This window comes from Dryas octopetala, chromosome 4 (assembly GCF_963921425.1).
Source record: "Dryas octopetala chromosome 4, drDryOcto1.1, whole genome shotgun sequence".
Classification (NCBI taxonomy): Eukaryota; Viridiplantae; Streptophyta; class Magnoliopsida; order Rosales; family Rosaceae; genus Dryas; species Dryas octopetala.
The window spans coordinates 531,697-548,266 of record NC_141369.1 but is presented as its reverse complement, the minus strand read 5'-3'; the positions used below and the strand labels follow the sequence as shown (position 1 = coordinate 548,266).

At 36.7% G+C, this 16,570-nt stretch overlaps 1 protein-coding gene across 3 annotated transcripts; it reads left to right on the top strand.

Moving 5' to 3' along the window:
* The first annotated feature begins 3,102 nt into the window (after window positions 1-3,102).
* On the top strand, window positions 3,103-6,468 carry LOC147285936 (uncharacterized). 3 transcript variants are annotated; one of them, XM_086241643.1, is made up of 4 exons: window positions 3,107-3,312; window positions 3,744-4,444; window positions 5,668-5,815; window positions 5,909-6,468. In XM_086241643.1, exons 2-3 carry the CDS (start codon window positions 3,898-3,900, stop codon window positions 5,808-5,810), a joined length of 690 nt encoding a protein of 229 aa, XP_086097769.1. In that variant the 5' UTR covers window positions 3,107-3,312; window positions 3,744-3,897; the 3' UTR covers window positions 5,811-5,815; window positions 5,909-6,468. The 3 variants fall into 3 exon arrangements, with proteins under 3 accessions (XP_086097770.1, XP_086097769.1, XP_086097768.1); XM_086241642.1 differs by having other exon boundaries at window positions 3,115-3,312; window positions 5,668-5,794; XM_086241644.1 differs by lacking the exon at window positions 5,668-5,815 and having other exon boundaries at window positions 3,103-3,312.
* The last annotated feature ends 10,102 nt before the right edge of the window (window positions 6,469-16,570 follow it).

The window sequence follows — 16,570 nt, the reverse complement described above, 5'->3', positions numbered from 1 at the left end:
AAGATTATCAACTGTGGTGTCTTTGTTTACGTTTTCTATACTTTTGCTGCGCAGCATACAAAGTGCCTACTGTTGAGCATCGGAGGCACCCAGGTGGGTACTAATAAGGTTTTGCATTTGTTCTAGTTGCTCATATTTTCTTCTCGTTCTGTTTTAAATCAATGAAAAAATCAATTATTGAATTGTGTTCCCTCAGATATTCCCACGCATAAGGTTTTAGTAGTAATTTTTATTTTCGGTAAAGGTTGAAGGATTAGGTTCGAACTTTAACCTTAGGACAGGGGGCATCTGATCATAGCTGCAATGAAGTGTTGGGATGCAAAGGCGATGTCTTTTAGATTCGGCAAACATGAGATGTGCCCCAGAGGGGTTCCTGATTCACTAGTCTTTCCTCCGGACCCATCGGTAGGGTAGTTCATCCCTCCAGGTATAGAATGCTAGGTCACCGAATCAAATCCACAGAATTGGCCTTTTAACAAGTTATAAGCCATGACAAATTATCAATTTTGACATTGATGGGCACCTCAACCTCAACAGGCTTGAGGTGCAGATCTTTTTGGTGCGTTGGGTTAAATTTTTTTTTTTACACAAATTCATCAACGAGCTTAGCTAGGTTCTAATGGATTAATGGACCATTACATAAACCCTTAACATGTCTAGGATTTTACGTAATCAAATTGGACTCCGATTGACCCAATTCTTTATTGGGCTTTGGTGATTGAGGCTTAATGTCCACAAGGCTCTTGCTTGGTCTGGGAAAAGTAAACGAGAGTAATATTCCTCAGAGTCAAAAATTTACACTTCATCAACAGCTAATAGCAATACAAATATGTATTTTGGAACTAGTAGTGGTTGAATTGATCAGCTTCACCTACTACTACTGGATTACAAAATAAGAGTTAAGAAACAGTTGTCCCTCCTTCTTATCAATGGTCTTCTGAAATAGTTGTCGATTGGGCCATTCGAGTCCTTATGACCGTCGCAAAGAGCAACATAGAGGTAGATAGTTGCATCTAGGAATTTGTTGTGTAATGGTAAGAATGAAAAGAAGGTTATCATGTTTTTTTTAAATTTAGTTCTTTCCTTTCACCCTCCTATTACTCAGAGTCAGAATATACAAAATGCTTTATTGTTCCAATGCGTTATGTCTCCTTAATTTCACTATCGATCAAAAAACAAAAACTCTTAAATAGAATCAATATAAGTTTATTTGATTGATTCAATAAATCCCAAAACCAAGAGTCACAAATTACTAGTTAGGATTTGATTGCCTTCAATAGCAATCAAAGAATTAATCTTTACTCAAGTGGTAGGAGTGAGTGAGAAAGCATGAATGGTCTATGTTATATTCCCTTTGTACCGAAAGATTAAAAAAAAAAAAAAAGTGTAGTGTGAGACATGAACACATGTACATGGTGGCATGGACCATAAATTTTGCACATTATTCATGTTCCTTGTTTTGGATTGTTAGTTCATCGGACTCTGAGCACTAGTATATTCATTGCATTTTTATCCCCAAGACTGATATTAAACGTGATAAATTAAAGCATAATTTCCTCCCATAAATGATTTAAACTTGACAGTGGGTAAATCCCCAGAAAGAAAACGAGAGTCAAATTGGAATTCATGATTTGAATTCATGATCAAACCGTCTTCCAATGTTCACCAACAGGTAGCAATAAGTTAATAACCATATGTACAATTTTCCGAGAAGAATTCCAAGAACCCTTTTGCTTTTTGGAACTAGTAGTAGAAATAGAGTAATTTTATTCAATATACCATTCTAATACCCTTTAAACTATTTTGACCCTTAGCTCAAAAAATTATTTTTATGACCCTTTTGCAACTGAAATGTCAAAAATACCCTTCATATAAAATCTTTTTTTTACTGTAGTTTTTTTTTTTTTCTTTCTCTTCCCCAGCCAACCACTGCCCCCCCTCCCTCCCTCCCAGCCAACCATTGCCCCATCGTCACCACGCCACTCGTCGTCCTAGCCGGTCGATGCCCCCATCCTCTGTCACTGCAGTAAACCCAGCAGATGCAGCAGCAAACCCAGCAAAATTCAATGAAAAAAAAAACTAACGTTGCCCAGCAAAACCCAACAATACCTTCTAAATGAGTTTTTCTCTAAAAAAAATCTCAGATCTGGTTGAATTTTTGGTCGCCACATGGTCGAATTTGTGGTTGCCACATGGCTATAGCACATTTCATCATGTGACGACCACAAATTCGACCATATAGCGACCAAAAATTCAACCATATCTGACTATAGCACATTCCACCATTTGGCGACCATAAATTCGACTATGTGGCGACCAAAAATTTAACCATATTTGACTATAGCACATTCCATCAAATTTGGTTATAGCACATTTCACCAGATCTGAATTTTCAAATTTTTTTTTGTGTTTTTTTTTTTTCAAATTTGAGTTGGGAGAGAAGAGGATGGGTCGTTGGCCGGTGCCCACCACCATCCTCCACCGACATCTCATTTCATCTCTCTCTCTTTCTCTCTCTCTCTCCTTCCTTCTCAACCCATTTAAAGAAAAACCCAAATCTGAGTCTTCGAATTTTGTTTTGTTTTTTCAAATTTGGTTTTAGAGAGAAGGGGAGAGAGATAGAGAGAAGAGATGATGAGCGTTGGTCGGTGATGGAGGTCGCTCTCCATGGTTGTTGCAGCCTGCAGGAAGAAGATAGAGAAAACGGCTACTACAATAGTAACTAAAAAATGGAGGAAAAAACTGCTCCAATGTATTTGCATAAGGGTATTTTGGTCTAGAAAAAAGAAAAAGGGTCATAAAAGTTATTTTTTGAGCTGGGGGGTCAAAATAGTTTAAGGGATATTAAAATGATATATTGAATAAAATTACTCTAGAAATTGGATCTGTCCGAAGAAAAAGAAAAAGAATAAAATAAAATAAGAAGAAGAAAGCATCGGAGCTGAGGTGATGGGGTGGAGCCGTGGAGCTCACTTCGTGGGTGGGCCCAACCCAAGCTTATGAATCTTGAACACGTCAAAAACCACAAATCAGGAATCAGCCGTTGCCGCCCCTTGACTACATACACCAAACGGCTAACACGTTGTTCCTCTAAATCTTTTAATTTTCCGCAGTCATTACCAAACAAAAACACAAAATAATAAAAATATATTTTCTCTTTTCTATTTCTCTATTTCTTTTTTTCTTTTTTCCTTTTTGCTTTGAACTTTTTATTTTGGAGAAAAAATGATTCCTGTCGTGTGAGTCTTTGTGCGCGCAGACCAAACCAAACCATCGGGTTCGCCGTTTCGGGGTTCTTCTCCTTCACCGAAGGTACCACCTATTTTTCATTTGATATTTTTTTTTGGCTTTTTTATTCATTTTTGTTTCCTGGAAACAAGTTTCTGCTCAATCAGTTTTTGTTTTTTCTGGTACTTCTACTTCTACAGTTCTTCCATGAAATGACCGTTTTAAGTACTGTTTCTGTTATTCATTATTCTGATTGTTTCTTTTTATTTATGGGTTTGTGGGTATGGTAACAATTTAACAAACAATGTTTTTTGAGTTGCATTTTGACTTGTGAGCTTCAGCTGGGTTTTATCAAATTAGGGGTTTCAATTTTGTGGTTCATAGTTTGCTAACATTTGATAATTTTGTTTACACGTGTTTAAACAGAACACCATGCATCTATATACTTTTTTTCTGTAAACATTGAAATTTGGTGGTTATGCAAATAATTGAGGCAAGTCTGATTTCCTTTGCAGAATTCTAATAGTTCTTGAGGGTATAATGTGGGTCTTTGAGTGTTCTGGGATTATAATCAACATACAATTACATATTAAGCCATAGCCTAAAAGGGTGTTCTTGAAACTTCATTTGAGCTCAAAGGGTCATTCTAGTTTGCTTGAAAGGATACATATGGCTTCAAGAGAAAAAGAATTTGAATTAGACCTTGAAAGTGGAGGGAGTACTAGGGAAGAAGATGCGAGCTTGGAGCTTGTTTCGAGCAAAAGACCAAAAAAGAAATTCTTAAGTAGTGTTTTGGGTGGGTTTCTGAGTGACAATGAATCAATTATGTGCAAATGTGAATCATTGAGCAGTTCGGAGATATCTGGTGAGGGTATGAATGAGAGTGTGGAGTTATTGATAGAAAGGAATTCCGAAGGGGAAGATCAGAGTCAAGGACATATGGCCCTTGCAGAAAAGGCGTGTGAGAATGAGAAGCATAGGAAGACCAACTCTAGGAATGCTTTGAAGCCACCACGACCTCCTAAAGGTCCATCACTGGATGTTGCTGACCAGAAGTTGGTTAGGGAAATCGCTGAGCTCGCCAGGAGAAAGCGTGCAAGAATTGAACAAATGAAAGCTGCAAAGAAGATGAAGGCATCCAAGTCATCATCTTCATACAGTGGCATATCAGCAATGATCATCACACTACTGTTCTTCCTTGTTTTAATCATTCAAGGTAGATTGGCTTTTTCAGCATTTAACTGGGTCCTTTTCCTTTCATTTTCTGCTTTTCTATGTGATACTATAATCAATGAATATTACATTTTTATTCCATTTGGTTCTGTTGCCTATAAGCTAAATATGATGATTTAACAGAACTTCCTACAATTTGAATTCTGATTGAAGAAAAAAGAACCGTAATAATTGGTTTAACTTTATCCCGATTCAGAAACATTATATTGATACTTTTGTATGCGTGGCATACTGGCTTATTATCGAAGGTGTGGTGTTTCCCATTTGCACTTTAAGCATGGAATCTTGAAGCAGCTCCTTTTGTGGCTTTCAATTCAACTACTTATTCTTTTGTGTGTTGCGGCTCTTTTCTGGATTTCATTGATGATCTTCATTTTTTTTTTCTTGGAATTCCTTTTTAGTAAATTTCTTTTACTCACCAACATTTTAGACTCTGTAAAACATCATAAGCACTAACCCATTTACTAGGTGCCTATTGGACCATATTTTTTCTAATCTATAATTTTTTCTTGTTGAACTCGGGGGAAATTTACAGTGTACAAAACAGCAGTTCATTGAAGATAGGATAAAAAATTAAAAAGAAAAAAGTAATTGATCTAATATTTCAAAAGTCATACTTATCTTCACTAGTAAGTATCTGAATTCATCTGAATTCTCATGTGTAGGCGCCTTATTAAAATTGCACTTAATATGTCCTCCCACAGCAGACTTTATAACTCTCTTTTGGCTTTGAGAATGTGATCCATTGCTAGGTTTTTGTCATTTACAGCTTCATAACAACAGCTTTCCCTCTCAGTATTAATGTTACATATCAAGCCTACTCAAATGATATTGGGATTCTTGGTTGTTGCTATGTTGATTTCTTACTGAAAGATCCAGTTTCTTTAATCTCATTACTTCATCATCCTTCTCCTCCAATACACTAGGTTTTTTTAAATAATGACTTTGGATCCACATCAGAAATGATGGTGAAATAACCATCATGGTCTTAAAACTGTCCTCAGTCCTTCATCAAGTAGAAAAGCGGGGTGAGAAGAGTAGAATTTTCCATTTTTTGTTAATTGATATAATTTCTGTGATTCAATGAGTTGATTGTTAAATCTGTTTGTTTTTATTTTGTGAGATTACAACACTTCATAGCCCAATTTTGCCCAACGCTATCATTTCTGTAAATACATTTGAATGTTTGTTGAACTTTTGCTATAGGGATAACCTCCAGAAGTGTTCCAAATGTGAGTATTGAAGGGTCTCCTAAGCCAGCAGTTGCAACAACTGAAGGTTTAATCTCAGTTCAATACTACAAAAGCAACATACCCAGTTCTAGCTATCACAAGTGTGTATTCGTTTAACCTAGGTTTCAAGTTTTAAGGCTTTTATCTTGTCTTTCCATGCTCTGTAACTAATTAATACTCTCTTTCTCATCCCTGGGCGTTTCATGTTAATGCAGTTTTGCAGAAGACCAGGTTTCTGGTTCAGGTACGGGCAAAGAGGTCGGGAAGTTGATGGATAATGTGAAAAATGGTTGAAGGTGTAGGTGCTCACAGTTTTGTACCAAGAAAAATCATTGATTTGTTTTCTTCCCCATTCTTTACTATTGTTGCAGTAGTGTGTGGCTATCTTTTTCTTTTGTATATATGTACAGGGCCGAAACTCCATGAGATTTTTGAGACAGTTTTCTTGTACAGTGACTGAATTCATTTGTTCATGAATGATTTTACTAATGAGAAATGTGTTGCTCATTGTTGCTGAATTAGTGTGTCACAACTCACAATCAAACCTGAAAAGTCAAGTATTGAGGATATTTATTGCAGAAGTTAGCAAGTGGGGAACGGTGGCGAAAGCCTTCTAAGATAGAAACTGCTGCTGGATTCTTCCGACTCGTAAGGCATACATTTTGAGGCAGGTGAGACCTCTGTTAGCAATCCATCTGCAGGAGCTCTTCTAATTTTGCCCTCCTCTTTTTATACGTAATGTTGTGACGGCGACGACAATGACAATGACGATGACGACGACGATGATGATGACGACGACGACGACGACGATGACAATGACGGGGAGAATAATGATGCGCCAAGTGCTAAACATTTGGGAAATTAAACTTAGTATTCCACTTTTTAGAGCAAATTGTTTTTAGGATTAAATACAAAAAATTTTCGCGAACTTTACTATGATTCTCAATTTGGTTCATTAATTATAAAAAGTATTAATTTTGTCCACAAATTTTTCAAACTGTACTAAAGCAGTACAAACATTAATTTCTATCCAAAAAATTAATGGAAATTAATGGAACTAGTCATGTGCACAACATGTGACTGCATTTTCAGGGGTATTTTAGTCAATTCATTACATTTTGTCTTAAATTTTTTTATGGAAGTTAATGTTTGTATGACTTTGGTATAACTTGAGAAATTTGTGAACTAAATTGACACATAGTTAATGGCCCAAATTAAAAATCACAGTAAAATTCGTGAATCATTTTTGTATTTTTTTTAATTTATTTTTATAATCCTTTTTGAATGTGAAAGGTCTAAACTATCCTCATTTTTCACTCTCAAACTCTCTCTCCCATCCCACATTCTCAGTCTCCCACCCTCGTTCTCAGCCTCTACCCAGCAAAACCAAATGTGCCCCATATAGACTCTGGGAGGGATTAGAAACCGAGATGAATTTGAGTTTATAGATTTAGATTGAATTTGATTACCACAAGATGATGCTATAATCGGGAAGAAGTCCTACAAACCACAAGGTTTGTAGATAAATGAGAATTAGAAACCAAGATGATGCTGTAATGTCAGATTGAGTCCATTCCACTTTTTTTTGTATCATTTGTATCCACTTTCTTTTCAACGTTTACCTACTTGGTCCATTCCGTCAATTTTTAAAAATTTTCCGTCAAATTGGAGGGCATAATAGACTTTTCATTCATTTTTTCTTTTTTTCTTCTTCGTCCTCTTCCTTCGTTTTTCTTCTTCTGCAACACACCCCCAACCACCTTCCATTCCCCAACCAATACCCAGCCCACCCCCACTGTGTGCGACGTGACAATGTGCAGCAGTGTTGCGTGACGGTAATAGTGCAGCAGCAGCGAAGCGACGGTGATGGTGACGCAACAGCTGCATTGGGTTTCTCGCTCGCAATGTCGTTGCCTTGCTGCTTCTCATTGTTCTTGTGCTGCGAAACGAGGGAAGAGAGATAGGAGAGGCTGGGGAGGGGGAAGAGAGAGAGGAGGTTGGGAAGGGGTGGAATGGCCGAAGAAAGGGAAGAGAGATAAGAGAGGGGCTGGGGAGAGGGAAGAGAGAGAGAGAGGCGGTTGAGGATCAATGGGGTGGCCAAAGAGAGGGAAGAGAGAGAGAAGAGAGGGGCTGGGTTGGAAGGGGTGGTCGGAGAAAGCCTGGGTTGGGTGGGGGGAGGGGGTAATTTTAAAATTTTAAATTAATTTTTTCTTTTTAAGTTTTAATATTTTTTAAATTAGAAATAGAATTAAAAATTTATTTAGTATGAAAAGACTATTTTGTCCTTCATTTTAACAGAATTTATAATCGAATTGACGTAATGGACCAAGTAGGTAAACGTCGAAAAGAAAGTGGATACAAATGATACAAAAAAATGATTATGGACCAACTTGGGAAGAACGTGAAAGTAAGTGGACCAACAATGCATTTTTCTCTATAGGTATTTACAGGCTCATTGTGCCTTGTTCTCCACCCATTCCCCACTTTTCCTCTCCACTTCCCTTACCCTTTAATCATGGCCTTAGTGTAGATTTTGGTGGGATTTAGTTGTAGTAGTGGGATTTCCATGTTCTATCTTAATCAACAAATGGTCATGTGCCAATTTGAGTGATCTTTGGTCTTGGGCTTGACCGACCTCATCCCCTGTCAAGCCCAACTGGTTCAACATAGTCTTTTCTGGCCTAAAAGTGGTTTACCCCAATTTACATTGGCCTATCTTGTGTATTTGGTCCATGTGATTATTTTGGATCCCACATTACCTTATTTACTTCCTTTGTATACACTATTGTACAGAGAAAGAAAATCACAAATGAGTGAAAAATAATCCGCAAATAAAAAGGTGATAAATGATTAACTTCTCACTCTTGCCTCAGCATTTGGTCATGCACGTCATTTGTTTGGACTCAGACTCGGCCAATTTATCCAATCGATACCCTCTTTATCTTACTCCTCTCGATGCTTCCTTCGTGACTAACCCAGTCCGTGAGCTGTTCGAAGCTTCTTATGTCCCTAATTTCCATCTCTTCGAGGGCGTTCTCTCGAGCCCTTGAAATCGATCTTTAACCTTCCTCTACGCCACCCCTTAAGCTGTAGAACAATTTTCGTTCCTTGAGGGGTGTTCTTTCGAACTATCGATCTCGATCTAAAATTTGTTTCCATGCCACCTCTTAAGATGTAGGACAATATGATCATTTATTCCATGCTTCGCTTTCTCTTCGAAGGTGAGCTTCTCACCTCTCGAAGTTGCCATGCATTCTCTTTGAAGGTGAGCCTCCCACCTCTCGAAGTTGCTCGCCTTGTTCGATATTGACTTTCTAACAAACATTTTTCATGCCACTTTAACTGAAGTGTAGGTCCAAATGTTGTTTGAAAGAATATTTTTATATATTCCTTGATTTGTTTATTTATCAACTTGTATGCTTTTCCTTCGAGGGTGAGCCTCTCACCACTCGATGATATTTCCTAACAAACATTTTCCATGCCACTTAGTCTAAAGTGTAGGTCAAAATGTTTTAGGATAATATAGTCATTTTATCAACCTCCTTATCAAACATTTTCCATGCCACTTAACCTGAAGTGTAGGTCAAAATGTTGTAGGGTGATATGTGTTTTCACAATACAATCAGACTCGGTCTCAGTCGTTCATGCAATTTAATCAATCGAGGCATGTTATATCAATCCAATAATTAATCCAAAAATCAATCAATCTTGTATTATACTATTAATCAATCCAGAGCATGCAACATCAATCCGATAATTAATCCAATAGTCAAATATCTTTCAATTTGTTGAGAAAATAGAGTAAGAAATTCTTAGCTCTTATTTTCTATCTTCGTTGAGATTTTGGCCGATCCTGCCATATAAGCTATCTAGGATGCGCTTCGGCCATTTGCTTTGATTCTTCCTCAGCCATAAGTAAGGTACTCATATATAAACAGTTGGTATCTCCCTAGCTATAAGCCATGTAATTTACTTCTTGCAATTTTTTGCCATTAAGACCAAGCAAGATATTATCATAATCATATGAGACTCATATATATGAGTGTTTAGCATGCAAAATTCAGAAATCGTTGCTCCAGCCTAACACTATTCCTTATTCCGAGTGTTTAGTCATTCTTGGAATGTGCTTTAGGATTCCCATAAAGCCCTTAGACATTTTTCTATCTTCATACAGTATAGAAACTTGATTTATTCAAAATGTAACAAGGAATGCATCAATTCTTCCTTCAGATGCCAGATAAATTGAAATACTCTGGTTATAGATGTGATAACTTATGTTTGACACATTCATACAGCACCATTGATGAACAGATCATAGAAAATTCTTAACTGTTAGATATTTTCATTTTCTCCATAGTACGAGCTTGAGCATGTTCCTTTCTTTTGAGCACCAGTTACATAAGTGTGTTCCCTTCCCCATAAGTTATGTCTTCCATCACCATGTTTAATTTCAAAAGCATACAGGGTAGACTTTATCAAATATTAAATTAAAAAAAAAAAAAACAGAGCTCAAGTTTCAATTAGCTTTTTATTCACTCCTTATCTTGTGCATATTTGGGTGGTAAAACACTAATTCCGAGCCTGACAGCCAGCAAATATATATTTCGTGTTTCATGCTATATTCCACCTTATATCAAATGCCTTTCAATCACAAATGCATGCAATTTCACCTTTTCAATTTTCTGAAAAGAATTAAATTGAACCAACAAGTAGCTGCACAAATAAATCATGCATAGGTTCTCTACTACCAAATATATATTCATTGATCATGTGTAGTCATGCTCACATTATTAAGAGAAGTAAGGAAATTAAACACTTTCCTGATTCAATCTCATCTGAAAAATTCTTGCTGGACATTTTCACCTTCCTAATGTCCTTGTATGGTGGGCTGCCTAGTGTTTTATGGAGACGTCATCTTCATCGGTTTCTGTGCATGCTTGCCACTATTTGGACTCCGAGTTTGCGATCCGGAAACATAACTTTGCCAATTCACGAGCAAAACCACCTTCCTGAACTGTCTGCACTCAAATAGCCATAACTTTCTCTAGAAAGATGTAAATCACGAACCATAAAATTCCTCAGAAAGCTAACATCCATATATTTCCAGAGGTATAAGCTCATCATTCAATTTCCTCTAAGGAAGTATAGTATAATCCGAGAGTTTGACTGATCTGCACAGATTTTTCTGCTTCGAAAATATCAAAGTGTCCTTCTCTCTCTTTCTTTTTTGTTTTCTTTGTTTAGGAGTAGCAAAAAATCGTATTCTAAAATTTCAACGAAGGATTTTAAGTAAGAGAACTCTTAGCTCTTTTTCGGCTTTCGTTTCAACTTTCTTTCATTCTTGATTCCCAAGCTCCACCTCTGTGATGCTTCGCGCTAGGATTCGTCATCCTTTGCCTTGTGCGCAATGCTCCATCACTGAACGCACCGTTCCATTAAGTCTTCGGAGGTGGCAGCGGCCGAGGCCCAGAGGTCGTCGTGAGCCTGGTAGCTTGCAAAGCTTCATATTCTCGAAGAGAGAGAGAAAGAGAGCACTCTAGGAGCAAGCCGAACTCATCACAAGTCAAGGTTCGTCGCAGGTTGAGGTCATCGCGAGTCGAGTTCACTGATCAAGGTCCACTGCAGTTCGAGTTCGCAGCCAATCACTCAAGTTCACTAGTGATGGTCGAGCTCTCAGGAGCATGCAGGTCGTGGTTCGAGCTCGCAGGCTGGATCTCCCTTCGGATTGAGCTCGCAGGTTGGACTACCGTCAGAGTTAGTCACGTCGGAGTTCGAGTAGAACTCGCAGGTCAGAGGTTGCAGCTCGGAGCTCGCAGCTTAAAGCTTGTAAGTCGAGGTCGAGGTCGTAGGGTTATCTCGAGTTCTCGCTAAGCCCATCCCAAGCCTTTCATCGTGCAATTCTGCGACCACAATGAACTGTTGCACGGGTTCGAAGCTCCGGTCCATTCTCGGGTTTGACCAGCTCGTCGCAGCTTCGTCAAGGAGGTGGGGGGTGTACCTACAAAGACACTTTGATGCTTAAGTTAGTGTGTGTTCAACCTGTTTTCTAGTAAAATTCCATCTGATAGCCCCCCCATGATTTGTTCATAATATACATATTTACAGGATCATTGTGCCTTGTTTTCCACCCATCCTCCACCTTCCCTCTCCACTTCTCTTGCCCTTTAATCATGGCTTTAGTGGAGATTCTGGTGGGATTTAGCTGTAGTAGTGGGATTTTCACGTTCTATCTTCATCAGCAAATGGTTATGTGCCAATTTAAGTGGTCTTTGGTCTTGGGCTTGACTGACCTCATCCCTTGTCAAGCCCAACTGGTTTAGCATAGCCTTTTCTGACCCAAAAGTGGATTACCCCAATTTACATTGGCCTATCTTGTCATGTTTGGTCCATGTGATTATTTTGGATCCCACACTTACTTTCCAACCTCATGCTGCAATTTCCCACCCTTACTCTCAGCCTCTACCCAACATTTTTCATTACTGTCGGGAATTGGTAATGTGCATCAAGTCATTCATATTGCTTGGAAAGGTCGACATTGTTTGTGATGAATTGGGTTTTATGTTGAAATTTGGATTCGCAAGGTTTCTTTTGAATATTGGGTTTGCAAAGGATTGCAATTAGCAGCCCATTGAGCACGGGGAAGAACTCCTACAAACCACTAGATTTCCTTTTTTTATTTTTAGCTTTATGGGTCGACGTCGACTTGATATTATGGGTCGATGTTATGGTCGACAAGTTGGTCGACGTCGTCCTCAGTCTTATTTGTATATTGAACATAATGAACATGAAGAACAAAATAAGGTGGCTTCAGCAACCATCTCACTGTAATTGAGTTTGTAACATTGGCCAAAAAGTTATAGAAGTTAAGTTTTTAAAAAAAGTTATAGAAACGATTTATTCTAAAAAGTGGGTTATTGAGTTCAATTTTCCTAAATATTTGAGACATGGCCTCTGCCAAGACACCTCGTGATAAAATATTAAAAGTGTAATGCTAGATCATCTTTTACCACATTTAACTAAAAGGCATGATGTGGCAACTAAAGTTAAAGTATACATAAGACATAGCATTGATTAACGTGATCAACAATATTTAAAACTTGAGGAAACTACAGATTTGGTTCACTTATTTTATACCTAGTTCAATTTTAGTTAATGATCATTTTTAAGTTCTGTTTTGGTCGACTAATTGTTTCACTTGTTCAATAAAGATTTAGATTTGTTTTCACAAATCTCAGCCAAATTAATAAAACATATACTTGTTTTAAAGCTATGTATCTTCTTTTTACAACCATATAAAGATCATTCAAATCGAAATTCTAAAACTCAAGATAATTGGCTCCAAAGTAGGGTACCCGAAATTACTAATTTTTCATAGAAAATTTTCAGATTTTTCAAACTTCACCAAACTTCAATTTTCTTTGATTCTAATACTTCAAATTGGTTCCTATGACTAAGAAATGATGAATTATAACTTATAATTCAATTATAATTGAAGAAAACACAACCGAAAAGATTTAAAATCATAACTTAAAAAAGATTGTGGACTAAAATTGAACTTAAAAAAAAAATCGTGGACCAAAATTGGACTAAGTATAAAATAAGTAGACCAAATTTGTAATTTCCTCTAAAAACTCTATTAGTTTTTTAGTTAATTAAAGCACTTTCACCCATAAAGTTTACAAAGCTTTTTCACTTTCCCTTTGCGTCTCTTGACTTTGTCTCTCTTCATCCCAATTCCCACCTCCTCCCCCACCGGATAAATGTTTCACTAGTGGCAAGTGGCAACCAAGAAGGCAAAATGGTAGCTTCAGAACTTGTGAAAATAGTATGGGCATGGTTTGAAACTTTGAATTGGTTCACTTTTTGCCTAAAATTACAAATTGGGAAAATTAAATCAAATCTAGTGGATTTGGAGTTTTCCCAAACCAAAAATGGCCCAAACTATATGATATGATTGGGTAAAAAGTGTTGAATATCTATATTTTTAATTGAAAACTTACAAGAGTTCCAATAGGAATACATCAAGGCTTCTCTCCTAAATATAATTACAAAGTTAAATACAATTAGAGAGAGTCCGGTTCATATGCTAATATGAGGGACTGTGAGAGACAATTTTATAGGAGCCCTTAGATTAATCAAATGACACCTGGTTAATTTGTCTGCTTTATATTAGATTTTTACTCTAAGATTTTGGATAACACCCAACCTCCATAAGTCCCATTTTACACTCTAGGAGGGTATGAGGTGACATCTGCAGATAGGGTAAAAAACAAGATGAGGAATAAAATGGGTTTGGGCAAGGTTTTTTTAATTTTTTTTTTCTAAGGGTTAATCATTTAAAACGAGTTATTGGATAATAAAATGAGTGGGTAAGGATAAGTGTGTCATTAGATTAATTTAAGGACTCTTATAAAACAATCACTCACAATCTCTCATAATTAGTCCCTCATATCAGTCATTCTCTACAATTAAATACAAATACATTAAGAATTATGACCTTTAATGAAGATGTCGGCAAGTTGATTAGTATTACTAGGGGTGGGCATGGTTTGGATAACCGAACCGCAAAGCCCAAACTTCTAACCAAACCGAACTTGTCGAAATGGAGAATACATGAACGATTTAGATAACCAGATAATCTGAGGAAGGCAGTGCCGGTGAGAGAGGGAGGCAAAGTTGGTTTGAATAACAACCCCCCAAAATCTGAGACACAAAATTGGAGCAAACTAAGATCAAAATCACTCAATCAAAATATAAGTTGAAAACCCTAACAGAAAGCATAGCAATCAAAATGTTAGCTGAACACTGAGAGCATAACAATCAAAATATAAATTGAAAACCCTAACAGAGTGCATAGCAATCGAAATGTTAGCATAGCAAATTAATATCAAAGTCATTTGAACACTTAAGATGCAAAACTGACATATTACAGTCTACTTATGAGATCAAATTCTTCATTTGGTTATTTTTCTGCTAAACAAAACGTAGAAAGCATATCCAAAACAAGTGATCTTATAATATTTTGGGAACATGATACAAAATATGTAGCCTTCACTACATGAACAGCACAAGCATGTTTTATGTAGTGATGTTCATGTAGTGAAGAGCACCTTCATACTCGGGTATATATATATATATATATTGATATACACCTAACACAATCAGTTTCAGTATTATTTGATTTACTAAAATTCAGTTCTACATGCAGCATCCATAAGTTTCTCCAACATTGAACCTCTGAATGGAAACAATTTCAAATAGTGGAAGCAAGACATTGAAATTGTTTTGGGGCTCAATTATTTGGACTTGGCACTAAGAGAGGACAAGCATGCTGCACTGACAGCAACTAGCACAGCAGATGAAAAGGCTAAATTTGATAAATGGGAGAAGGCTAACAGGATGGCACTTCTCATTATGAAAAGGGCTATGGTAGATATAGTTAAGGGAGGTATAGAAGAGAATGATAATGCTAAGGCATACCTAGACTCAATTAGTGAAAAATATAAGGAATTCGAAAAGGCTGAGACTAGTAATTTGATGGATGCACTGATTGGAAATTTGATGGGAATGAAAATGTGAGGAAATATATTATGTCTCTGATTGACATTGCAGCAAAGTTGAAGGCTTTGAAAATACCTATAGCTGATGAGTTCCTTGTTCATCAATTACTGATGTCTTTACCACAATAGTATGAACATTTGATTACCATCTATAGTGCTCAAAAGGAAAAATGGACTTTGAATGACCTGAAAGCCATGTGTATTTAAGAAGAGGAGAGAGATAAGAAGGGTAAGGCAGTTTCGAATGTGAATTTTGTAAGGAAAACAACAAGGCTGACAATGGAAAGAAGGTTTTTAAAACCAACAAGAAATATTTTCAGAAATCGAAAGCAACACTAGATAATGCAAGCAGCTCCAAAACCACTTCAGATGGCCTTAAGGTAGTGAAAACAACTAAGTCTAAGTGTTTTCACTGTCATAACGATGACCATTTCAAGAAAGACTGTTTAAAATGGAAGACCTAGATGATTAAGAAAGGTAATCCTCATATTGTTACTACTAGAAATTCAATTTAATTGATTCCCCTATAAATTCTTGGTGGGTAGATACAGGCTCCCCTATTCATATTGAAAATTCTTTGCAGGGTATCACAAGAAAGAGGACACCAAAGAAGGGTAGGCAATGAGATGCAAGTAGCAGTCAAGGCCATAAGAGCTGTTAGCATTAGTTTAGGAACTAGTTATGCATTAGAATTAGATGAAGTTTATGTAACACCTTCATTAAGAAGGAACTTAGTTTCGGTTTTTCAGTTGATTAGGAAGAATTTTTTGTTTACAATCAATAAAAGTAGTTTGCAGTTGCTTCTTAAATCTTCTGTTGTTGGCATTGCTGTTTTAGTTAATGATCATTGGAAATTCATCTGCAAATAAGAGATCTTTAATCAATGATGATTCATCTATTTTATGGCACAAAAGGCTTGGACATATATCAAAAGAAAGAATGCAGATTTTAGTTAAGGAAAAAATTATTCCAAACCTTGATTTCACTGATTTTGGTGACTGCATTGACTGCATTAAAGGGAAAATCACGAGCTCTAGGAAGAAAAGAGCAAACAGAAACCATGATTTATTAGAAATAATACATACTGGCATTTGTGGACCTTTTTTATGTAAGACCAAGTATTTGTATTTCATATTGTTCATAGATGACTTCTCTAGGTATTACACCTTGTATCTTATTTCTATGAAATCATAGTCCATTGAAGCATTTAAAATTTTTAAGACTGAAGCTGAAAAGTAATTGGGAAAATAGATAAAGATTTTCAGGTCAGATAGGGGAGGAGAGTTTTATCACAAGTATAGTGAAGCTGGATAATAC